At 46.2% G+C, this 23615-nt stretch overlaps 4 protein-coding genes across 10 annotated transcripts; 2 read left to right on the top strand and 2 right to left on the bottom strand.

Moving 5' to 3' along the window:
• Positions 1 to 185: 185 nt before the first annotated feature.
• Positions 186 to 2129, top strand: LOC125991697 (histone H3.3A). Its single transcript, XM_049760013.1, has 4 exons — positions 186 to 343; positions 1066 to 1204; positions 1283 to 1436; positions 1509 to 2129. Exons 2-4 carry the CDS (start codon positions 1077 to 1079, stop codon positions 1635 to 1637), a joined length of 411 nt encoding a protein of 136 aa, XP_049615970.1. The 5' UTR covers positions 186 to 343; positions 1066 to 1076; the 3' UTR covers positions 1638 to 2129.
• Positions 2130 to 2164: 35 nt separating this feature from the next.
• On the bottom strand, positions 2165 to 5067 carry si:ch211-250n8.1 (uncharacterized). Of its 5 annotated transcripts, none has more exons than XM_049759922.1 (17): positions 5030 to 5067; positions 4848 to 4958; positions 4629 to 4739; positions 4458 to 4533; positions 4230 to 4386; positions 4082 to 4127; positions 3945 to 4003; positions 3827 to 3862; positions 3703 to 3755; positions 3462 to 3594; positions 3017 to 3231; positions 2895 to 2940; positions 2760 to 2825; positions 2616 to 2675; positions 2468 to 2553; positions 2288 to 2394; positions 2165 to 2253 (listed from the first exon to the last, which is right to left on the bottom strand). In XM_049759922.1, exons 2-17 carry the CDS (start codon positions 4906 to 4908, stop codon positions 2222 to 2224), a joined length of 1344 nt encoding a protein of 447 aa, XP_049615879.1. In that variant the 5' UTR covers positions 4909 to 4958; positions 5030 to 5067; the 3' UTR covers positions 2165 to 2221. The 5 variants fall into 5 exon arrangements, 4 of the variants coding, with proteins under 4 accessions (XP_049615879.1, XP_049615877.1, XP_049615880.1 ...); XM_049759920.1 differs by having other exon boundaries at positions 2165 to 2234; XM_049759923.1 differs by having other exon boundaries at positions 2165 to 2234; positions 2510 to 2553.
• zgc:194990 (uncharacterized protein LOC568410 homolog) lies at positions 4971 to 9590 on the top strand. Of its 3 annotated transcripts, none has more exons than XM_049759925.2 (10): positions 4971 to 5100; positions 6752 to 6835; positions 6900 to 6998; positions 7106 to 7213; positions 7278 to 7430; positions 7524 to 7664; positions 7740 to 7791; positions 7927 to 7953; positions 8386 to 8412; positions 8493 to 9590. In XM_049759925.2, exons 1-10 carry the CDS (start codon positions 5005 to 5007, stop codon positions 9050 to 9052), a joined length of 1347 nt encoding a protein of 448 aa, XP_049615882.1. In that variant the 5' UTR covers positions 4971 to 5004; the 3' UTR covers positions 9053 to 9590. The 3 variants fall into 3 exon arrangements, with proteins under 3 accessions (XP_049615882.1, XP_068505588.1, XP_068505589.1); XM_068649487.1 differs by lacking the exon at positions 4971 to 5100 and adding an exon at positions 5144 to 5951; XM_068649488.1 differs by lacking the exon at positions 4971 to 5100 and adding an exon at positions 5623 to 5919.
• itgb4 (integrin, beta 4) lies at positions 9591 to 23232 on the bottom strand. Its single transcript, XM_068649484.1, is given in 43 exon segments — positions 9591 to 10669; positions 10892 to 11061; positions 11063 to 11240; positions 11306 to 11461; positions 11527 to 11715; positions 11799 to 11948; positions 12337 to 12471; positions 12713 to 12856; positions 12927 to 13082; positions 13356 to 13514; positions 13645 to 13773; positions 13863 to 14045; positions 14123 to 14260; positions 14336 to 14516; positions 14602 to 14750; positions 14823 to 15140; positions 15302 to 15509; positions 15659 to 15807; positions 15887 to 16066; positions 16401 to 16549; positions 16639 to 16662; positions 16731 to 16789; positions 16869 to 16972; positions 17134 to 17328; positions 17402 to 17435; positions 17649 to 17767; positions 17857 to 17982; positions 18108 to 18240; positions 18310 to 18405; positions 18485 to 18588; positions 18675 to 18883; positions 18968 to 19044; positions 19111 to 19278; positions 19362 to 19484; positions 19551 to 19640; positions 19741 to 20004; positions 20129 to 20300; positions 20381 to 20477; positions 20624 to 20828; positions 20902 to 21003; positions 21191 to 21273; positions 21386 to 21474; positions 22807 to 23232. Coding segments are annotated over 42 exon segments (6015 nt in total). The 5' UTR covers positions 21462 to 21474; positions 22807 to 23232; the 3' UTR covers positions 9591 to 10535.
• Positions 23233 to 23615: the final 383 nt, after the last annotated feature.

Below are 23615 nucleotides of genomic sequence, written 5' to 3'. Positions count from 1 at the left end.
ATCACGCACAATTTTAAGAGAACAAGAAAATATATATATATATATATATATATATATATATATATATATATATATATATATATATATATATATATATATATATATATATATCAATTCAAGACTGTTGTATCGATTTTATTTGGCGCATCTCATTGGCTGTATATGGCCGTAATCCAAAATGTACCAATGAGCGTGGAGTGGTTACGAGAGATGACGTCACGGCAGACTATTAATACTTGGCCTCAAGCTTCCAACCAGCATTGACGATTTTCCGAAGCCGAGTTGAGCGCGACCTGCTTACTATCTAGCTTCCTCGCTTCACAACAACAGCAACGTCGCAAAGGTAAATCATCTCTTTTGTCGTCGTTTTCCCCTGCGAACAATGATTTCATGTCTTTTAGCGTGATGTGACGGCTGTTTGTGTCACTGTGTTGTTCGACTGACGTAGGGAACGGAACGTTTTGCTGGCCCTTACAAGGACAATGGGCTCGTTTATACTGCGTTTCGAAACTAAAACACTTCTCTAACCTTCGCCCACCCCGTGTTATTGGTAAGATGGATGTAGCTACAAATATGTTCGCTGTGGTGAAAACACGATTCGTGTAGCGTCATCTCCCCACGAGCTCGAAGCGTTTCAAATGTAGTCGCAATGTCGAGTGGGGGTGAAACGAGAGCAAAAAATGGCGAAGACGACAAAGTGAGGCTGATGGCGGGCGGGCGCGCAGGCGGGCGGCCTGTTCTGTTTGGCGCCAGACTACAGCCGCCGGCTCGTTTCAAAAAACGTGCCGAATCAACAAATATTCGGAATGAGTTGTGTTGGATGTAAAATGGCTTTGTCGAAATTACGTTGGGTTAATAGGATTAGCATAGTTGTGCTCGCTTGTTTGTGTTTAGCGTGCCGACGACGTTAAAAGCAGACGCCTCCTAGTTGTTAGGCGGGAGGGGGATGGGCGTCTTGTTGTGGGCTAGGTAGGCTACCAGGTTCATCGCTTAACGTTGTTATTTACGTGCCGTGGACGTATAGATTTGAGTCGTCCTAACTCTGGGTGCAATGTTTTCTTCTAGGTTAGTCCAAGATGGCCCGTACCAAACAAACTGCCCGTAAATCCACCGGAGGGAAGGCGCCAAGGAAGCAGCTTGCGACCAAGGCAGCCAGGAAGAGTGCGCCCTCTACTGGAGGAGTGAAGAAGCCTCATCGCTACAGGTGGGTTTCTGCGACTTACTGTGTGACGTCATCTGCGTAGCGCTCGTCCCCACAACATGCTTGATGGCTTTTGTTCAGGCCGGGCACTGTGGCTCTGAGGGAGATCCGTCGTTACCAGAAGTCCACGGAGCTGCTGATCCGCAAGCTGCCCTTCCAGCGCCTGGTGAGAGAGATTGCCCAGGATTTCAAGACCGACCTGCGCTTCCAAAGTGCTGCCATTGGCGCTCTTCAGGTATGTAAGAAAACCACATGCAAGTAGTACCTTATGCATTGTTGGAGCTAATATGCTGATGTTTCCCAATAGGAGGCCAGTGAAGCTTACCTGGTGGGTTTGTTTGAGGACACCAATCTGTGCGCCATCCACGCCAAGCGTGTCACCATCATGCCCAAAGACATCCAGCTGGCCCGCAGGATAAGGGGAGAAAGAGCCTAAACCTCTTGATGGTGGTGTCAGGACAAATAATCCTATTTATCATACCTAACAATTTTTTGTGGACTTTTTTTTTTTTTAATTATTATTATTTCTTGGGTTACGAGTTTGAATTTTGTATTGCATTTTAGCCATCAACCATTCCACAAGTTAATGGGTAGTTGCATAGGAATATTTGCCTGTTATGTGGATTGTTACATGTTAAGACATCACAGCCCCTTTCCTTCCCTCGAGTTGATGTGGATAACCGCCTTCCTCCCTCCATCCATCCATGTTGATGGTGTCACCTATTGGCTACCATTTTCCGGCACAAAATGCAGCTTGCCCAACAGATCTCTTCACTCACTACTGTTACACAACACTTGGTGCAAGGAGCAGACCTCATTTTTCGGGACTGCTTTTTACATGTTTTCCAAGATTGAACAAAACCCTGGCAGCTACATTTTAATAATCGAGAATTGTCACGTCTTTCTATTAAAGTACTTTATGAGTAGACTTTCTTGTATGTGTGATTTATTGACGATTCACTCTTTTGAGTTTGAACTGTTTATTTACATGTAGTATATCATACAAACCATTCTGTGTGCTTAAAACCAGTGGCTGCAAAACAAAGTTGGATCTTATTTTACGGACTATGCAACTGAATGTCTTACCTATTCGCTTAACAATCTCTTCACACTCTTTCGAGCAAGCAGCTTTGAGCACCACACAACTGAAGCTTGTTGGAGAGCTGCTGGATGGAGTGTCTGGTGGTCTCTTACTGAGAATGACATCACATCACCCGTTGAAATATCAGGATAAAATGATTGTGGCCATTTCTTTTGGCTACTCACATGACACAAAAACCCAATATGCTGTAATCTGGCTGTGCGTACCTCCCGACACATGAAATATCTGGATAGTGATGTTCGCACAGTGTCTATAGAAATCAAACGATTCATATTTTTCAATCCATGCAGTTAACAGTGCGTATCTACCCACCTCATTACTGCTGCTCTCTGTGCACGTCAAATGTGTTTCTTTCAAATCTAAATGCACTTCCTGTGGACCAAGGAACACAGTGTTTCTATTTCAATGGATGACAAAAAGCAGCTAGTTCTTCAGACCTGGGAGTGCCATCTTTACCTTGCTTGGCTGGTTTTCCTGCAACACGTGTGAAATTGCAAAGGGCAACACCTCTTTGGTTCCAAACTAAAAATAGAACATATTTTTGTCACACCATTTCATTATTTTCCTCGAAAAAGCCCCCAGTGGTTTTACCTTTCCAATGTTTGTGTCCCCCAAGAAGTGGACAATGTACACAATCCTGCCAAGAGGAGAAGGGGGGGGGAATATGTCAGTTTGATTTGGAGTTTTATTGACTTCTTCTTTCACTGACTTGCCTTCCTTCTTTGAAACACTGTGTTGGAGGAGATGTTCTTTGGTCATTAGCAGGCTGCTGGGAGGGAGCAGGACCTAGTTGCAGCCACGGGTTCTCGATCCTGAGAGTCCGCAGCAGTTTGACCAGAGGACGATACACTGTTCCATTCTGGGCCCGCCAACGCACAACGCGGATGGACAGGAAGCAGCCTTTCAATCGCGATAGAACCACACCTGCCTACAAACAAGTTTGGGTGGTTTTGCTAATTGGACAATTACACGTGGAATGTTTAGATGTAGATGTACAGGATTAATGACAACTTGGAGGAAATGTGGCCGCAAGGCTAAGGCCCCACCCCACCCCTGGCCACCCTTTACTTATTGAGTCTAAGGGGACTCGGTTGTGATAACATGCAATCAAATGATTTTTAGTCACCTAGAATTACACAAGAGTAAGGCCTTTTGTACCTGTCCGCTCTTGGAGTTCCTCAGACAGGTGCCGTTGATCTCATCAATGACGTCGCCACGGCTGAGAAACTGGTCAACGTGTGCTTGGCCGCCAGATATCATGTCCAGAAGGAAGACGCGTCCATTGAGGTAGCTAAAAAAAAAGCTCATCAAATAATGTTTGAAATAACAGATGCAATTCAAAACACTTGGAAAATAAAATACAAACTATCAAATATATATATGTATGTAAAATACAAACCTGAAGACCATTCCCACCTGTCGACACGGTACTACTTCATATAGCTCGCACACCTAGAAAACATATTTGTCAGATTGTATTGTGCTTAATATTTAAAGAAGAATAAAGTAGAAAGTATTGTTACCGGTAAAAGCCAGCTTTCATCCAAAAAACTGCAATTCTGTGCAGAGACATTTTCATTTGAGGGAGTTGATTCACACATTCATTCAAGAACTCTTGTCAAGTCATCAAACAGCTCTGACCTCCATGTCCACTTTGAAATCCATTTGGGAGAGAACCAACAGCAGGGACATGAAAGGTTCTGGAAGACAGAGTCAAATATCTTGACATTTGACTCCCTGAACTATTTATTTCTTAAAGCTTTGATACAAATGTTCACCTGAAAATTCTTCATTCCTGAGAATTGAGAAAGTTGGGCTGTACCACTGAAATGATAGGGGACTGTATGTTATTCTTACAGTTGTGCATGTTTTTTTCCAACTTGATTTCTAGTCCAGCGATTCAAAGAGAAAATATAGATAGCTGACCTCCAGGACTCTGGGAGTGTGCAAGAGGTGAGCGATGAACTGTGGCAGGGTCTTGCGGCCGAGGGCCAACCTGAGCAGGTAACGGCCTCGGCCCTGAGCCGAGATCAGCTTCCTGCACGCTTTAGTCTGTTCCACGGCCGACGCCACGGCGGACAGCCTCAAAATGAACGGCATTAGCGTTTCTCTCCCTCTATGTTCCTTCCACCTCTTCTGTGAAAATGTTTCTACCTGCCGCATGTATCTTTGTGAAGAAGCTGCTCAAAACAATGCCAGTAGTCTCGATGAACCAGACTGAGGACCGGCTCTAGAAAGATAGCACGCGCATTCCGCTTTTAAGACAGCAATAAGAGCTGCAATTGTCTTGGCCAGTCTCAAGTGGATCCCAAATGGCGCACTCACGTTGGAGTCCTTTCCTGAGCAGCAGCTCAAGAAGCTGGCAGCAAGAAGGGAGCTGAGGGTTGCTGTCCGTCACCGTCTGCCCATCGTTAGACTGCAGGTGCAACAAGCACACTTGCAGCCGGGGGAGGAAAAAACAAGAACAACAACAAGAACAAGAACAAGAACAACATGAATCCCACGACCTTCATGATGAGCCCACGTTGCGGAAGTCGTCGTTACCTTTGAGTGCGCTGAGAAGTGGATCTTTGGGTGCCATCTTCAGCCAGCGATCAGCTGGCATCAAAGCCTCACTCACTTCCGCGTAGTGCGTTCAACCAACCTTCCTCACAACTACGCGTTTGCGTCAAATGATATCTTAAGAATACGCCCAAAACTAATGTGGAAGGACTCAACATACTCACCACTTGATTTGGAAACAGCTTGTCCACACTGGGGGCATCTTGCGTGCAGCCAACGTGACAACGACAGCATGGTGCGTTCAAAGACTCGTTCGAATTGTAGGCGTCTTCGAGGAAAAATCAGAAATAAAATAAAAGGAGAATGCAAACATGCATTTGTTACCAGTAATTCATTCAAAGAGCCACCAACGTCTATTTATAAATATAGTTGCAATACAGCAATGGAAATTACAAAATGAAGAAACGTAAATGACTTTACATTTGTTTAATCTGCAGTGTGAAACCAAACGCACCACCATTCGTATGATTCCTCACTTTATTCTAACTGCTACGCAAAAAAAAAAAAAAAAAAAAAAAACAACGAAGGAAGAAAGGAAAAAATACGAAGACCATCAAAACATGCAAAACCATTGGTTTGTGTACACATGTCGCCCTCTCGCGGTTAGAATAGTGAACTGCAGTTCAAAGACCCGCTATCGTCTGTTTATAAATATAGTTGCAATACAGCAATGTAAAATGAAGAAACGTAAATGTATTTACATTTGTTTAATCTGCAATGTGAAACTAAACGCACCACCATTTGTATGATTCCTCACTTTATTCTAACTGCTTAGCAAAAAAAAAAAAAAAAAAAAACGAAGGAAGAAAGGAAAAAATACGAAGAGCATCGAAACATAGAAAACCATTGGTTTGTATGCATATGTCGCCCTCTAGCGGTTACAATAGTAAAGTGCAGTGCTGTGTCGGCCAAGACGGACGGATAAGTGGAAAGCGCTCAGTCGCTCTTGTCGCAGTCCAAGTGCTCACCGGGTCTCGGAATGATGCGCTAAATCAGGCGGAGTTCAGGGAGGGGAAAAAAACAACAACAACACCATCGCGGGCACATTACAAAGGTATTAAGAACGGACATTTGTCTCTGTCAGAGGTCAGTATTTTAAAAATCGAAATATTCTGCAACCAAACTGTTACTGCTTGCACGTGTGCGTGTGCGTGCGCGTGCACGTTTCGTTGTTATTGACCTCATCCTATTTTCTACATTTTCATTTGTATTTTGACGGTGATTTGACATAACGTTGTGCAGCGTGCATAGGAATCTTTTGGTACACATCAGCAAATGTGCATGTTGTTGTGACGTCGTTGCTATTAGTGTCTTGTTTGGTAGAAAGTAACTACCAGCAGAAGTAATCCTGGATTTGCTCTTAATCTTTCAGCGCCGCGCCGCGCCGCGCCTTGCCTGCACATGGCTGAAACTTGCTCAGACCAAATCAACTAAAATAGGGCTCAGTGCGAGGTGTAACATATATGATTAACTACAAACCACATAAGGTTGTTCCATCTTTCCACTTTCCAGGGCCCATTTTCTGGCTGCACTTTCATTTCTGTGCACAGAATTGAAAGAAAGTGAAACTTTCTGGGTGGAGACTGCTGGTTTGACAGCTCCTGCGAGAAGCAACACTACTTGCTGCCTTTTGTTTCCCCTTCCATGAACGTGTATTTTGGCCTGCGTAGGATGGTCGGAGTGCTCTTGTGTTCCTGGCCTCATATAATGTACTTGATAATGTGCAGAGATATGCCTAAAAGTCCTGCAGTGGTGCACTGGCTCTCTCTCTTTCCTTCTATAATAAATTCCATTGCATTGATTTGTGGAGGCGATGTGAGCCGAGTCAGCCTCCTCTTTGCAGGGTGAGCGGCAGTCCCCTCAAGCTTTTTATGATCACTCCACAGGACCAATCTAAATCTGCCAGCATGATGAAAGAATGCCTGCAATTCCTCATCGAACCGGCCAAAAAGCTGAAGAGCCGACTCAAGGTTGGATTTGCGCTGAATCGCAGCGTCGCAAAATGTGCTTTAATCCGCTTTTTCTTGGCTCCAGGAGTCCAGCAAGCGAGCGAGGCTGGAAAAAAAAGAGCAGCTGGTGGAAAGCCAATTATTTATCATGGAGCTGGCTCGAGAACTCAGCAGAATTTGCCAGGTAACCTCCTTCTGCCTTTCACGGACGTCCAACGTTGCACTTTGCGCACTCACTAACGACGAACGCTTTCCTAACTCTGATTGTCCGTTTTTGGACTGCTGATTTAGAGGGCCAATGTTCTCCAGCATATATGGGCCGGTGAGGACGTATGGCCCGCCGCCACGTGTCGGGATTTTATTGTGGAGTGGGCCGCTGTGCTGGAGAAAAAAGTGCAGGTACGACGACGGCGTCAGGGCCAAGAACTAAACGACGTCATGAATTTCACAATGTCTTGTCCAGTCAAAAGTTAGCCTGTTGGATTGCCGCTACCACAAGCCAGAGAAGAAGGACTGGAGGGGCCACCTCCTTTGCATCCTGGAAGGGGATTGCGATATGGGGCCTCACAAGAGCGTCATCATGGAGTGGACGCGGGAAATTAAAAGCAGGCCTCAGGTGAGAATTAAACCATGAGCCGCTCTGAGATGAGAAAGATGATTATGATAAACCCTGTCCTTGACACTCACTTGACGTTGTAATCTCTCGTAGCCCACCGTGTGGCCCGGTGAGCCGGTGCTTATGATGCTGGACGATTTGGAGTTCCAGTGGAAGAGGGAGCGGCTGCCCAATCTGCTCCTGGCTTTGGAGCTCGTCATGCTGGTTGTGCTGAATGCAGACAGGCCTGTCAAGGTCTGTTGCTTTGATTGTATTCAAAAAGAAAAAACATTGGTTCCGAAAAACAAAAACAGCTAACTGTGCGTTTAGGAGGATGTGACGAAGGAATGGCTGGTCAGAAAGCAGAGGAATCAGAACATAGGTGAGATGGAAAAGTCAAAACATTCAGCATTAGTATCAGATTAGAAAAACAAATGCGTTTAAGCACGTTGGACTTTTTGGAAGATGGATGAAACAAGGTTTTTTTTGTTGTTGTGTGTCCTCCTCCATTTTTCAGATGCTGTCCCTTACATCCCTCATGGCGGTAAGCAATAATGATACTAGGTGAAAGTGACAACATATAAAACATTCAAGACAAAAATGAACATGATACACTGAAAAGAATGATTTAGCAAAGGCCAGCATGACATTTATCATGTCATTCATGGCCACCTGCTTTTGAAAACGTTCAATTCTGTGAAGCCAGAGGTCAAGATGACCTTGACTGATAACTCAAAGAAGTAACTTTGTTTTAAAATGGGGCTTTTTCACCTCCCTATCCTTGTATGCATGAGAAGCGGCCGGCCCGCATTTTCTTTCGCACAAAGGACTGTTCTGTTAGACTTGTTGAAGACAACTTGTATTTTCTAAAAAAAATCCATTGTTGTTATTTGACAAAAATACATACAGTCAATAAAATGAAGTGAATATTCTTAAAAGAACCCAGCTAACTTGATGTTATTATTTGTCTTGACAGTGTGGAACTGGATCTGGGAGGCCTCAGGTGTGTACGTTTTGTTCAACTCACCAGACTTGTTCAAGTTCTCTCATATTGCATTTGTGACCCCCCCCCCCCCCCCCCAGAGGACGTGATGCTGGACCCAGACTCAGCCAACCCAGACCTGCTCATCTCCAGCGACGAAAAGAGCATGCGATGCGGCCTGGAACGGCGCGACGTCCCGTGTTGCGACGCCCGCTTCGACGGCTGGTGGTGCGCCGCCGGTCAGGAAGGCTTCGCCTCCGGTCGCCACTACTGGGAGGTGGAGGTAGGGCAGCGGGACTGGCGCTTGGGCGTGGCCAAGGCGTCCGCCGTCAGACGCGGTTTCCGCTCCCTCAACACCGACACGGGCTACTTGAGCCTTCGCCTGGAGAGGGGCAAGGATCTCAAGGCCTTGACGGTGCCCGCCACTTGGCTGCCTCTGACGCTGGCGCCCAGGAAAGTTGGCATGTACCTGGACTACGAGCAAGGCCAGCTGTCCTTCTACGACGTGGACAAGCGCTCCCACGTGTACACCTTCAACGACAAGTTCACGGAGGAGCTTGTCCCCATATTTGGGACCGTGGAGGTGCTTAAGGACCTGGTGATCAGGCCAGTGGGGGTCAAACAACGGTGTTTCTGTCCCGGACCGTGCCTCTGGAACTAACTAAATGATGCTCTTTTGTTATGCTAGGAGAAAATTGCAGGCTGTCATAAGATGGAGGCAAAGCGGGACACGACATATGATGCAAGAAAATTGTGGACAAGCACTACTTTTGTCTCAATTCAACATAGTTCCCTGGCATGGACCTATCAAAGAAGTGCCAAAGTTTTGTTTAATAGTAGTTCATCAATTCCAAGAAACCGCTAGGCTGAGGATCACTTTGATTGTCACGGGACTGATTTGTGATTTTTCAAAGGGAAATATAGAAAGGGCTAAATTGGCTACTGGGTTGCTATCGTGGATTTTCTTTGGATCAGATACATTTGCTTTTTATACCGTTTGTGAGAGTTGAATCCTTTTTTTTAACATGGGCTATTTGCAGGCTGGATCTTTTTTGTACACGGAGCTTGATAAATATAGTGACTGACGAAAGGCGAAGGAAGAAAAAGCGCAAGCTAAACCTGACCATTTGTAGGCATTCTGCTTTGCTTGCTTTTTTTTGCTGTTTCCCTGACGACATCAATAAATAAGCCTAACAACATTCTTTTCGAGCTTTATTAAGTGCAACAGATCTGACGTATAGAAAAAAGCGCATTTGTGGAAAAAGTGATCTTTTTTCAATGTATTCCATTTTTACATGTTAGGCCCAACACATCGAATTTCTGTAAAAGCAAAGATATAGAAAGAAAATGCTTGACTATATTTGTGCACTAAAGCAAATACAATCTTTTTGTCTTATATATGCAATTCCTCCAAACGAACACCTCTTAATGCATTGGAATGACAAAAAGTAGTATCAAGTACAAAGTATTGAGTCAAAAATCAAATGAAAATGTATCAAGTCATTTGTAGAAATGACCAGGAAATACAGCAAGAGCACAAACGTGCTTGACTCTAAAATACTTTTTCATATTTGGCAAGCATGCTTGTAATGGCAACTTCATGCCATTGTATTTTTCAATTCTTTTGCACAACGCTCATTTGATGTGCCACAAGTCGCTCAGTCACTCAAAAATCAACTTTATATTGCTGCTTTTCTAAATATGGACATGCGACAGACATCCGAACCTTAAGAGATTTACCAGAAGGACGCGGTGTCATTCTGGATTAACCTCGCTCAGATTACCTGCCTGCTTTCAATCCACCGTTTGTGTGTATGAGCATGTGTTTGTCAACTCGGGTTGTTTTCCCGACAGACGTGAAATGAATGACAAAGAGTCAAAGATGAATCTCAAGGGACGAGTGCTCAAAACTTGTAACAGACGCAACCATTTTTTGTTTTTCTACCGCTGCAGTATTCCAGATTTGGTTTGTTTTTGATAGCGCACTCTCTCTCTCTCTCTCTCTCTCTCTCTCTCTCTCACACACATGCATAATAACCACGACACACTGTACATCAAGCATGCGCGACTCTTTTTAAAAGAGAATCTCAAATATTTGGAGCGTCAGAATGCAAATTGAGCCAAAATGAAAACCTTACTGTACTTTAAGACTCGTAAAACATATTCTTTGTGACGGTGGTCCCTCCCATGACGCTCCTCTGGACCACTTCCTTAGTGATTTGGCGGGTCATCATGCCGCTGCTTTCTGTGTGTTGCGTGGTCATCATCATTCCATCTGCTGGCAGAAAAAGGGAACAGAGAATATGAAATCCCAAAATGATTGAGATTCTGAGATTCATTGTAATCCTTTTTGTAGCCCGTTTAACTGCTCAATCCGGATCGAATGTGGATTCAATTTTGTGATCGCGTACGTAACAGAAAACTGATTCAATCCATGTATTATTTTGCAGAGTCACGATTTAGAAAGAAAAACTCGCTATATTTTTGCTTTGCTTCTTACCTGAGAAGTATGGGTCGTTGATCATGGTGCGAGAGACGTTGCTCATGGTGCTCATGTCACTTGGCATGTTGAAAACGTCCCTCCTTGTCATGGATTGATTATTGTACTGCGACAAAGCGCCTGTGAGGAAATGTACATGTGGGGATGTCTTGGAAAAGGCAATTCCTGGTGGAGAAAGCTTTACCTCCATCCTGAGACTCGATGGTGATGATGCCCTCCCTTTCCGGGCCGTAGCCCTGTGTGGTTTGAGCCTGAACTTTGAACTTGTAGGGGACGTTCTCAGTCAGGTTCGGGACGGTCAGCCGGGTCTCCGCGCTGTCCCCGTTCACTTGGAAGGAACGTGTGTCACCTGGATAGTCACAGAGGTTAACTTTGGATAAGGAATAATCAAAAAAAGAGTGACGACAGCCTCACCTCCTCCGTGAAGCTGCTCGCAGGTGACCACATAGCCAAGAACGTCTCCGTTTGGCTTCCTGGGTTTCTCCCAACTCAGTTGCAAGGAATCGGGGCTGAGAGCCGTAAAGACGAGGGGACCCGGAGCACTCGGGGTGCTCAGAGTGAAAGGAGAGCCTGTCGGAAAATAACGGAGAATAACAACCCGACGGTGCACGGCGAGCCCAAAAGAGTGGCCGAACCTGGCATGGGACTGTAAGGACTTTTGGGGTCCACGGCCGACTCGATGGTGATGACGCCTTCTCTTTCCGGGCCCCAGCCTTCTTGGCTTTGAGCCTTTACCTTAAACAGGTAAGAATGGTTGGGCAGAAGATCCTGGATAATCACAGAGTTGTCCGCCGGGTTGGTCACGTTGATGCGGTTCATATCACCTGCGAGAGGAAATAAAAAAACAAAAAAAAAACATCTCACGCACTTCAAATACAGCAACCCTACTCCAAAAGGCCAATCTCACCTCCATTGAGCGGCTGGTAGAGCACGCAGTAACCCAGGATGTCCTTCTCGCAGTGGGGCGCCTGCCAGCTGACTTTCAGCGCCGTAGGACCCAGAGCTGAAAACACCAGTCGGCTGGGGGTGTCTGGGACGCCTGGAGAGAGTCTTGCATCTGATGGGGGACATTGGTAAACCCACATGTCATCTTTCACACTTGCTCAATAAAATGAGATCCAAGAGAAATATGCTGCATTGCTTTCTTTAAGTAGAAGTGTAATTGCACATCCGCTACATTTGGTGGCAGTGGCGCTTTCACTTTTCACTCCGGTATTTCACATATTCTCTGTTCCAGACTAAAAAACAAGTGGTCAGCCGATTTATATTTGTCTCTAATACTAATGAGGATAGAAAATGATGCATATCTGTACTTATAATGCATATCTGTACTATCTATAAGTCTTTAGTGGCCCAGCACATCGGACAAGAAATCTGTGCGGAGCTTGGAAGAGGAGAGTCGGAAACAACCGGCAGCCATCATGCTTTACAAGCACCGCACTTACCCTGGAGCACCCTGTCCAAATTATACAGAGCTTCGTTGACCTCGGAAGACTGAGTCCTGGCCCTGGGACCCTGAGACAGGCTGTAGCCGTATTGGTTCTGAGAGGTATTCTGCGACCCACTGAAGCCGTACACACCTGATGGATGGCACATTGAGCGGAGGAGGTTGGAAAAAAAAGGAGGATGCAGAGGTTGAGGGAGGCTTTGCCGTGTGAGTGTCAAAAGACAGAGCGATAGTCAGCGTAGCTCTTGCAAAGACTTCTATGCGACCGACAGCACCAAGCCCGTTGACATGCATCCTATTCCAAGGCCACGTGCTTTTCCTTCCTTCTCAGACGACGACGCCTACGGCTTTTTGACGCCATCCTGTTCTGTTACCTAGATCTGGAAAGTTGCTCGACGTATCTCCCATGACGATGGAGTCCCTGATGTGTTCGTCTGCGTAACCCCTCTCTGAGCGTTTCCTCATGATGACGTCGGTTGTGTGCATTCCACCCATCAGATCGGGTCGACGGGGGCTCCCTGTTGAAAAAGAGGAGAGCCGCTACCGGACTGTCGGATCCCGCTCCATCTCGTGCGCCAGCTGTCGTACCTGGCATGTAGTTGCTTGTGGTTTCTGTGGTGAAGGAGCCGCCCATGTAGTGGGAGTTCATCGTGGACATCGGAGTAGAGGATGTAGACAAGTTGCGTGTGACGGAGCCGCCTGGGAAGAGGAAGTTCTGGTCCCATTTTCCATTCATCATGTAATCTGTAAAACAGCAAGACGGGAGCCAGGATTGTCAGATTGATGGAAGCTCAGCTCTTGGCATTCTTTTGAAGCGGCGGCATTGTTGACAATTCCCTGCAGTGACGGACGCTAATGTTGAAAATCCAGCTCCATAGCTTATTTACACACACCTGCAAGCTACCCAAAGATGACTACTTTCCTACTACTGGGATGCGACAGGACAGACATGAGGAGGGGGAGGGGGGGGGGGGGGGGCATTTTGCCGTGGCAGCTGCCTGCCTGACTGCTCTTCACCTGGCGCGGGTGTTTGTGTGAAGCTGGAATATGGGCCCGCATCTGTGCTGGCCTCTGTGTCTGTGCTGAGTCGACCGTTGGCGATGACGTCCACTCGATTTGTCCACGACACCTTTCGGAGATCCAGGTTGGACCCCACCAACTTGACATATTGGCAGCCTTGCAAATTGAGGTCATGAGGGTCATCAGGGTGGGGGGTCTGCGAGGGCACTGGCTCTACTCTCCATATATTGCTTTCCTTCATCTTATAATGTGTTGGAATGGGCTGTTTGTGCTTTGTGACACCCACCATCACCGGAAACGCTGGGTGTCTTGGAGCCCGCAGGAGACTTCAGCACCTCGTTGCTGTACATCAGATAACTGTCATACTCGTCTCCTGCTTCGGCATCCACAATCGGGACATCTGGAATGATGGGAACTAGAGAACAGAAGGATAGTGGGTTTGTGATGAGCAAGTGAGAGAAAAAGAAAAAAAAAAAATGCAGGTGGGTTGAACGGTGGACTTACTGGAGAGAGGTCTGGCGGGTTGCGATGCCAAGTTGATGGTGGCGTCTCTGTAGGGGCCCCAACCGACGCCGTTCTTGGCACGGACCTTGTACTGATAGGTCTGGGCACTCACCAGATTCTCAATCAATAGCATTCGCTTCTTTGGGTTGTCGATCTTCACCTTCTTAGCCGCACCGACTTGCTCTATCGACGAGAAGATGACAGAGATGCCAAAATATCAAGTGCGTGCGGTGGTCAAATGTCCAAAAAAGTCGTCTTACTCAGATCATCGTCGATAGGCGTGTAGATGACCTCGTAAGCTGTGATGTTGCCGTTCGTCTCGGCAGGCTCCGCCCAACTGATCTGAGTGACTGTCGGGCTTATGACATTAAAGGCGAGTCGTCCCGGCTCACCGGGCACTGCGGGAAAACAGGTACACCATACATCAGCCGATAAGTGTTGTTGGCCAATCACCAAAGAGCACACTTGATTACCATCTTCCAAAGTCTGGCAGGGAATCATGTCCGTTTCAGTGCCATCGCCAAAGGAATTGTAGGCAGACACTCGCATCTCATAGTCACAGTAGGGATACAGGTTGGTCAGCTCGGCTTGAGGTGTCTTGACATCTAAGACCTGAGCATCTTTCTCTGGGTCACCATAGATCCAATACTTCACCTAAAAGAAGACAAACAAAAGGTGGACTTGAGAAACTCTGTCCGTCGAGGAAAAAATGAGAAGAAGGTTTGTTCATTTGAGGCACCTTGTAGCCCATTGGGTTACCCGGCGGTGGGTCCCAGTTGAGGCGGATGCTTTTGGGTCCAGTTGCCTTGGCCTTCGGGTTGCCTGGCGCATGAAGGCGACCGCTAAAACCTTTTTGCTGCATCTGGGCCATCTCAGGAGACCTCGGAACTACAGGAGAAAATGAAGCCATTGAAACGATGGATACTTGGGAACTCAAACGACTGCTCGAGCCCAACCAACCTCCTTCTCCAACATTGACAATGGTGGTCTTCCTCTCGCCGACTGTGGCATTGCTACTTGGTTCCAAAAGCTCCAGCTGGAAGGAGTCAGGTGGACTCTGAGCAGGGTGGCTCCTTGGATCGATCACGATATTCTTCTCCGTCTCTCCAGGGTTAAACTTGAGAAGGCCGGAGAGGTCAAAGCGCTGGCCCTTCTTTGTGCGCCATTTCACCGTAGCGGGGCTGTCCTGGTTGCGAGTGCGCACCACGGGGATGGTGTAATTTGGGTCGGATGTCGTGAAGCTCTGGGTGCCCTTCTTGAACATTATCACGCTGGGCTCTGATGAATGAATGAATGAATGAATGAATGAATGAATGAATGTATCACAACTTGAACACAGGCATCTCAGTGTTTTGACTGTACTTGTTCATTGTAACACTGCCATCTAGTGGAGGTGCATGTCATTTTTCTGTCAATAGCATAGATGGAACCCTTCTTACCGGGTAGGTCGGCAATTGTGACCGTAGTTCGAGGGTAGCGGCCAAGCTTGGCGCCTTGTCGCTGGTTACTCAGCTCCATGACAAACTGTTTGACCTGTTTGTCATCCAGGAGCGCGTCCTTCTCACCGAGCTCCAGCAGACGAACCGGAACCATCTTTTGCGTCTCACCGGGAGCGTAAGTGAGATCTCCATCTACAGTCACGTAGTCCTGAAATACAAACAGGAGTTTTATGAGCGTAAGTGAGATCTCCAGCTACAGTCACGTAGTCCTGGAGCTATTCATTTATTTATTTATTTTGTGTCTAGTCAGCAAAACGTGCATGGGACCAGTGCAAATTGGGACGGCATCGTTGTTACCTTTTTATCCTTGGCTGTGAGGTCTTGTGTACGGTACGAGACTTGCGTGCGTCCGTCTTCAATGATCTCTCTGCTAATTGGAATATTTGCCACGCCGTCCTGTCGACTGTACGTGTAGGCCGGCTGGAGGAAGGAGAACACACTGGAAGCTTGGGAGAGGAAGAAAGACTCTGTTAGTGCTTACTATACTATATTTCACGGTGATGTCATTATCGTGATTCTCCTGACCGGGTTCTTTGATGATGGTGATGTTCACCAAGCGTTTTCCAATTTTGGCAATTCCCAGCGGCACATCTGTGGCCTCCACCAGGAGCTGCTTCCTGTCATCATCTTCATCCTTTACAAAGAGTGGCACGTGAACATCCACCGACTCCACACCTTCTTGGAACTCGATAGCGCCTGCCGCCTCTGTGGAGTTCAAAATAAAATTGGGGATTATTAACACGAGTCATGTGAAGTATCAATCATTTTATTTCCACGATTAAACCTCGACTATTACAAACTAGTATAGGATTGCAGAGATGTTATTTTAAGGTCAAATATAAGAAAATAATGAAAAATACTAATCAAAATAATAAAATCTGATGAATACATTTCATTTGAATTCATTCATTTATTTCAAGGTAAAATTGTAATAATGATAGAAATAAAAGAACTAAGATAAATAAAGAATCATATAAGAAAATAATGAAAAAAATAAAACAATCCTCATGAAAATAACACAATATGATTTCAATCCCACCTCTATCTGTTGCAACCGTGTAGTAGCCAGGCAACACTTTCAGGTCGCTGAAGCGTCCAGACTGGACATTTCTCTCGGTCAGCTTGACAATATCAGGGTAGCTGCTGCGAGGGGCCGACAGGATGGTGTCCATGATGGTGTAGTCCTGCCTGGAGATCACAAGGGGGAGCAGGATTTAGACAACTGTGTGTGCTTTGGGACCCAGCACACAACTATATGTATATTGCAGGCACGTTACCTTTTGCCTGCATTTCTCTGTGTTCTGTTTCAAAAAAGAGAGGTAGTGAATTTAAATCATGGATGAATGTGGACTTCCTGAGAAGACCTTACCTAAATGAGGCCTTCTGCATTTTCTGGGCTCCAGGAATTTGCTTGTAGACCTCATTAAGCTGAAAAAAAGAAGACAGGCCCAAGTGAGACATGTACATTCATCAACATGGAGCCAAATGTACTCAAATCCCAACTCACATTATTTGCAACTTCTTTAAGAAGCTGCTCCGCATCTCTGGAATCAGGACGAGACAAATTCTCCGAAAAGCGCCTGTTAAGCCGCAGGGAGATTGGATACTGAACTATAAAGGAAGAATAACAGAATTAAAACATCTTTCAGAAGAAGAAGAAGGCTAGATGGATGGATGGATGGATGGATGGATGGATGGACGGACGGACGGACGGACGGACGGACGGACGGACGGACGGACGGACGGACTCGTCATCAACCGTATACGCTTACTTGTTTCTTTGGGGTTGGGCTTGACTAGAACCTGGGGGTGGTTGGGACTCCGGTGCACATTATCGGTAACCTTCCAGCGAACGACATCTGTCCCTTTCAGAGGGCCTGTCCTCGCCATTGGAGTGTCCAGGTGGTCTGAGGTGAGCAGAGACTGGCGGAGAAGATACTCATCCTCCTTGAATCCAACCATGCGACCTATAGACAACACAAAGAGCCACATCAATATGCATCTAAATTGGATGACAAAGTCGACAACGTACATACATACCTTTATTACAGCAAGGCAACAGGGCAAGGCAGCTCTTTGGAAAGACAAGGAAAAAGTATGAGAGGCAGAGAAGGGAGGTCCCCAACCAAGAGTTGAGTTCCTCATCAATAAAAGCCACAAAGAATATACGTATGTGTAAAAGCAGATTTTGTTTGCTCATTTCCATATGTCCATCAATGGACATTATGTCAGCAACAAGCTAGTCAAATATCCAAAGACAATATTAGCGGATTTGTCATTTTCTTACCTGGCAGCAGGTTTTGCAGCATTTGCAGTATTTCCAGCAGCAGAGCAACAAAAGCGCCAGCAGTAACAAGAGGAACAAGAGGAGAGGGAGCAGCCACAGGAGGCTGGCAGCTGGACAATCTGGACAAACATTTCAATTTCAACTTGGAGGGATTTGGTTCGGCACATTCCTGTTTGATTGATTTTAGTCAAGTCATTTTTGAGATGACCTTTCTTCTTGAGCACTTGGACCTCCAAGTCTTTCGAGTCTGGATTTTTGGGGTTTTCCAAAGTGTAGTGGTATGTGCAGTCGTCCTCCTCGTCACGATAACTGCACTTTTCCATCACCTTGTCCGCTGAAAGCACACACATATTTCATCGAACTGCTGTCATGACGGGGGGAAAAAAATAAAATAAAAATTGTGACCTTCAAAAAATACTAAAGCTGACTGTGTGTTTTGAAAACAATCATTCCCCGCACCTTCTTTGAGTTCGTCCACCATGATGATTCTGAAAGGACACTTGTCACATTCCTTCTTGTCCTTCCTCTCTCCCGTCTTCCAAGCTTGGCACTGAGCACAAGTCCGTGTGGCCTCACAAACACCGAGTTGAGCCTGAGCAGATCAGAACCGGACCCAATATAACCCAGATTTGCATAAAGCCACCCCATGTGTCCGCCGTACCTGGAAATTGGGCTCACAGGTGGACGTCATTTCAAGACCAGATGATTGACACTCACAGAGACCGCAAACACATTTGCCGCGCCCATTGCACACCCCCTGGAAACAACAGTAAGATATCCATTGTGGGATGGAGCACATGATGAATGAAATCCAAATGGAAAAGATTTCCACGGACCCCGTTGCTGTCTAAACAGGTCTGGTTGCTCTTGGGACACTCGCAGGCATTTCCTTCCCAGCCATCGGAACACACGCAGCGGCCCATAATGCAGGAGCCACGGTCTGATTGGATTCAAGAAGAAATGAATGCAAGCTAATGAGCATCAAACCTCAAAACAAGGTCTTCATCGTCGGTTGAGGTGGCGCACCGTTGCAGAGGAAGCCTCCGAATCGCGGACACTGGGTCCGATCATACTGGCAGTAAGGTCCTTCAAACTGGTCAGGGTTGTAGCACACACATCTTCCACACTCCCGGCAGTCCCCGCGACCCGAACACGGTTCCGTCGATCCTGGACCGATACACAGACGGGTGTCCAGGGCGGAAGCGCTAGCTGAACAGTTGCAGAATGTACTCAACCTGAAGACACAACGAAGTCCAAAAAATATACTAAGTCGGCTTGAAGCAAGATCATTTATGGCGTACAGATATTTGTTTCCTCACCAGCCGTCGTGGCATTGACACTTCCCACACACAAGGTCTCCGTTGCCATGGCATCTGGGCGCGTTGGCGATGGCAGTCTGGAGGACAAAGGCGCAAGAAGAATTAGGAGTCCCATCATCTGAGAACTATTGATGCGTGCCTACCTTCTCACAGTCACAAGTTGGACAGAGCACGGTGGCTTGAACATTCATGGCGGCGTTAAAGGTGGTAGGTTTAACTCTCATGAGGCCCGACTTTTCATCCGCATCCATTTTACAGACCGGAGATTCGTCCAGCGTTCTATGGGCTTTGAGTCGCATCTTGAATTTGCCCTGAGGAACACCAATCGCTCATGTTCCAATCATTTTGTCCGGGAACAAGTTACTAAGAGGCTTGAATGACTTTCTCCACTTACAATGGCTCCAGGCCTAAAATCAAAGTCTCCGTATTTGGCAACATTTCCACTGGTGGACAGGAACTCAGCTTCAAAGGCTTTGGGTCTGTCTTCTGCACGAATGCTCATCTTGGAACGGATACTCTGAAAGCGTAGAGAGAGAGCATTGGTTTTGTCCGTCGTGAAGCCAGAGATGTTTCCGCTTTCTACCTCAAAAGCCATCTCCATGACTTGCAAGATGTTGGATGAGTCCTCTTGCAGCAGGCCCACCTCAGCAATGGGAAAATACGTTTGGAGTTTCTGAACAAAGCGGATTGTTTCATAGAACAAATCTTGGTCTGAACAAAAGAATTTGCTTCTAGCAGAAATACGTAGTATGTGAAGAAAAACAATCACCAACCTTGTAGTAAGTGTAGGAGTGGTTGGTGACGGCAAATACGGGAATAATGTTATGTTTGCCGAGCAGACGGACCAGCGTGGGTATGGAGGGGTAATCCTGCTTGGTAGCTTCTGTGTATTTGCCTTCGCCGTCCAGGTGACATTTCTCGTCGTTGCGCGCCAGGATGCCCGACAGCACGTTGGCGCCGTCCGCCTCGTAGTGGAAGGCGGACTCGGTGGAGAAAACCAACAGATGCGTGCTCTGTTCACGCCAACCGATATTATCCTGGGACGGAAGGGAAACTCAACTTGTTGTCAAGCTGTCGTTGACTTTGATTGATTGATTGATTGATTGATTGATATCAATCAACTTTTGGATTCAGAAATACAAAAATGGGATGTGTTCTTACCGTGCAGACTGCAGCTTGCAGTATGGCATCAAAACCTCCCTCAGGAGCGTCCAGGTTGCCGGAGATTCTTTCCTTTTGAAGCTCGCTGGTGAAGAAGTTCAAGTCGTTGGTCAGCTTGATGACGTTTTCAAAAGAGAAGGGAGGGTCACTGTTGGGCCATGGTTGGGCAAGTCTGATGGGAGGAGCGGGGACAAAAAACACTTGGAGTATTACTGTCCATATTGAAGTCATTGCTACCAAATTGTTTCCTACTTAGCGGGTCTCATGTCCGTTTGGGGCTCAATAACTTTGTCCACAAACTTTCCAAATCCGATGGTGTAGTCATCTGATAGCTTCTTCACCAGTGACGCTGTAGGAAAACACACAATAATAATATGTCACAAACAGGACCAAAAGTAGCAAAGCCGTAGAGCCCGGCCTGGCCCAGCCCGGCCCGGCCCGGCCCAGCCCGGCTCGGCCCGGCCCAGCCCAGCCCAGCCCAGCCCAGCTGCTCACCCAGCTCCTGACCCATCCTCTTCAAGTTATCCAAATCGTCTTCCATGGAATTGGAGAAGTCCATAAGAATATAAAGATCCAGGGGGCCTTTGGTTGGAGCAAAGACTTCCATGTCCACCATCTTCTCTTCCCCTGGTAGCAGAGACATACTCATCTGCTGCGGGGACACCTGCGACTGGGCCATTCGGACGTTGATCTGTTCTTCCTGCGCGAGGAAAACCAACAAGTAGTCAGAGCTTAGAACTTCCGCCATTTCTGTGTGATGTGAGAGGACTTACTCTTTCAATCCTTATGCGGCTTTTGGCCGTGATCACGGCCGCAGCACTGCAGCCGTGAGCCAGAATGTTTTCGTACAGGTCGCAGCGAGGTCCATTAAAGGTCTGAAGAAGAAAGACAACAGCTTGAACAATTTTGGACTTATTTAAAAAAAAAAAATTCCCCACACAGATGTTGCATAAAATTTTCATGAGGGCTCTTTCGAATAGCACATCCCTCAGAAGATTTTTGGCTTTTCAATATTTGATTTGGAACAATCCGTTCTTTGATGTTCCCATTTTAGCTTCTGACCTCATCAGGACAGTAGGCGCACCCTTTTCCTGCCTGCAAACATTCCGAGCAGGTTTTGGACCTGGTGGCATAGCAATAGTTGGCTGTGGAGGACAAATGGAAATTCAGAAGGGGGAGATGGGCAAAACACAAAGTGAGCAAGTTGCTCAAGTGTGCAACCGCAACAAACCAAACACACGTGGGTCGGTCAAGTACCTTCAGCGTGAGTGTAGCTCACGAGAATGAGCAAAAGCCCAAGGCCCACCGAGAGATGTAACGTCCATCTCCCCATCGCCTTCCTGCGCCTGAAACACAAAGTAGTTTTACTACAAGTACACAAACGACAAGGCTGGAAAAAATCCCAGAAAGGTATCACTTGAACCACCTGGACGTTCGTTCCCTGGGTCAAGGCCAAGCTAAAGTCAATAGAACCAGATATGGGGATTGACGCAAGATCTCATTCATCACAGTGGTAAGCAGATTTTCTCATCATTTGCCACGTTCCACGACATAAAAGAAAGGCTATTTGTTCTGGGATGATTTACAATTCCAAGAAAGAATTTCTCTTCAAGGTGAGAGAATGACCAGTCCTAGTTAAAAGAAAAAAAAACACATGGGAAAGACACCTTAACACCTCCTTGTGAGTGTGAGCTGACCACGAGGATGGTTTGGGAAGACAAATCAGTTTCTTTACGACAAAACATAACCATCAATCACAGAAACGTGTTGAAAAAGTTTTTCTTTTTTTTCAATTCAGGTGTTCAGTCCATTGGCAATAAACCTGGACCAATTTAAAATGAGAGGTTGTTCATGCAGCCATTTTAGTAAAGGGTGCAGTACAGTAAAATAACTTTGTCCAGACAAAAACAAGTGCGAGACATGGGAGGGAAGGGCCTGACCCCACCATGACACGTCAAAGCTGTTTGTGTCTAGTTTGCTTGGCCGCCTGACATTGACAACCAGTGAAAGCATCTGAAAACAAAAGATTAGTAATCCGACACCGCATGCAGGTAGGTATATGGGATTGACATAATCATTAGGCATGATTTCATCTTTGTTTCCTGTGAATCAGTTTGTCGAATGGCTTGTCATTGAGGTGGCAACCTGAACATACCTTTACAGAGTTTGCTGTGAAAAAGGCATTTTGGAATTTAATAATCAGCTTTGTTTGCGTCATTATTTCTTTTAACAAGTTTGTCTCTTGTTCTTCTAATTATAGCACTGGGGACAGAAACTGACTTTGCGACAGTTGTCATTGCAACGTTATTAATACCAAAAAGTGCTACGAGGTCGCCCTCTAGTGGTACACAAACGCATCACTGAATTGAATGTTTTAATTCGGCATCATGTTTTGAATCCAGTACAGTAGATTTGTTAACACATTAACTGCTAGCCCAGTTAAAACAAGTGATTGAGGATGATACTGGCAAATTCATTTCAAACATTTCAGAACACGTGACATGAGAGAAATGACAAATAATCGTCGAATGGATGAGGAATCATGCGGACGTCTTAAAAGTTGCATAACACACTAACCCACCAGTCACATTGCCCTCCTAAATGCCAACAAGGAGTACAATCAGCAGGTGGAAAACAATGTTATCATTTATGAAAAATTGATTTAAAAGCAAACCAACCTGTTTCTGATCCCACACCAGTCTGAGTTCAAAAGTCCAACAACAACAATTAATGATGGACTTGCACTAAATCCGGTTTGGCATCTGTGATCCAACAGTTTAGGAGAAAAAATGTCAAATCTGCAACTCCTAGTATCAAAAAAAACAAAGGTCTGCTTCTTCCCTCCTTTACAGTGTGCTCCGGTCAATTATTGACTGAATTGCCCATAAACGTAGGCACTCAAACGTGCGTGTGCGTGTGATAAAGAGATTCCGAGTAACTGACTGAGACTTTGTATGCAGTGACTTGATCCCTCCTTAAACGTCAGCGCCTGCACACGCTCCCTCCCTATCCAGGTGAGTAGCAATGACACGGAGGGTTAACTCCCTTCCTGGACCTCTACCTCCTCCGCACCCTGTTAGAAGTTAAAAGTTCCACACCTCTGCCACATTCCACTCCGACAGCCGTTACCTGTGTGGGCTTGAGCGCGGGGGCCGGGCCAGGCCCCTCCTTCCATGGCCCTAACCCAAACTCTTGGGAGTGGCACATGGAGCAGAACTCTGCCTTGAGGCTACCAGAAACATTGTGTGAATGTTGTGTTCATGCAAAACAAAAGTGTCCTCATCTCTGATGGCCATTCCTCTTGGTTAAATATTTGATATCAACACAACCTCATAAGTGGACTTGCTGCACGTGTCCAAAACAAAGCGTAGAACGTGACATTCAATCCCTCAAGAGTTTGTCTTTGTCTGACCAATCAGAGGACGGCAGCTTGAAACAAATCTCGGACTTATCTAGAGACTGAAGTGATAGTGATGTGAATCATTGG

The sequence above is a fragment of the Syngnathus scovelli genome, chromosome 21 (assembly GCF_024217435.2).
Source record: "Syngnathus scovelli strain Florida chromosome 21, RoL_Ssco_1.2, whole genome shotgun sequence".
NCBI lineage: Eukaryota > Metazoa > Chordata > Actinopteri > Syngnathiformes > Syngnathidae > Syngnathus > Syngnathus scovelli.
The sequence above is the reverse complement of the archived record's forward strand: the minus strand, read 5'-3'. Positions and strand labels throughout refer to the sequence as shown.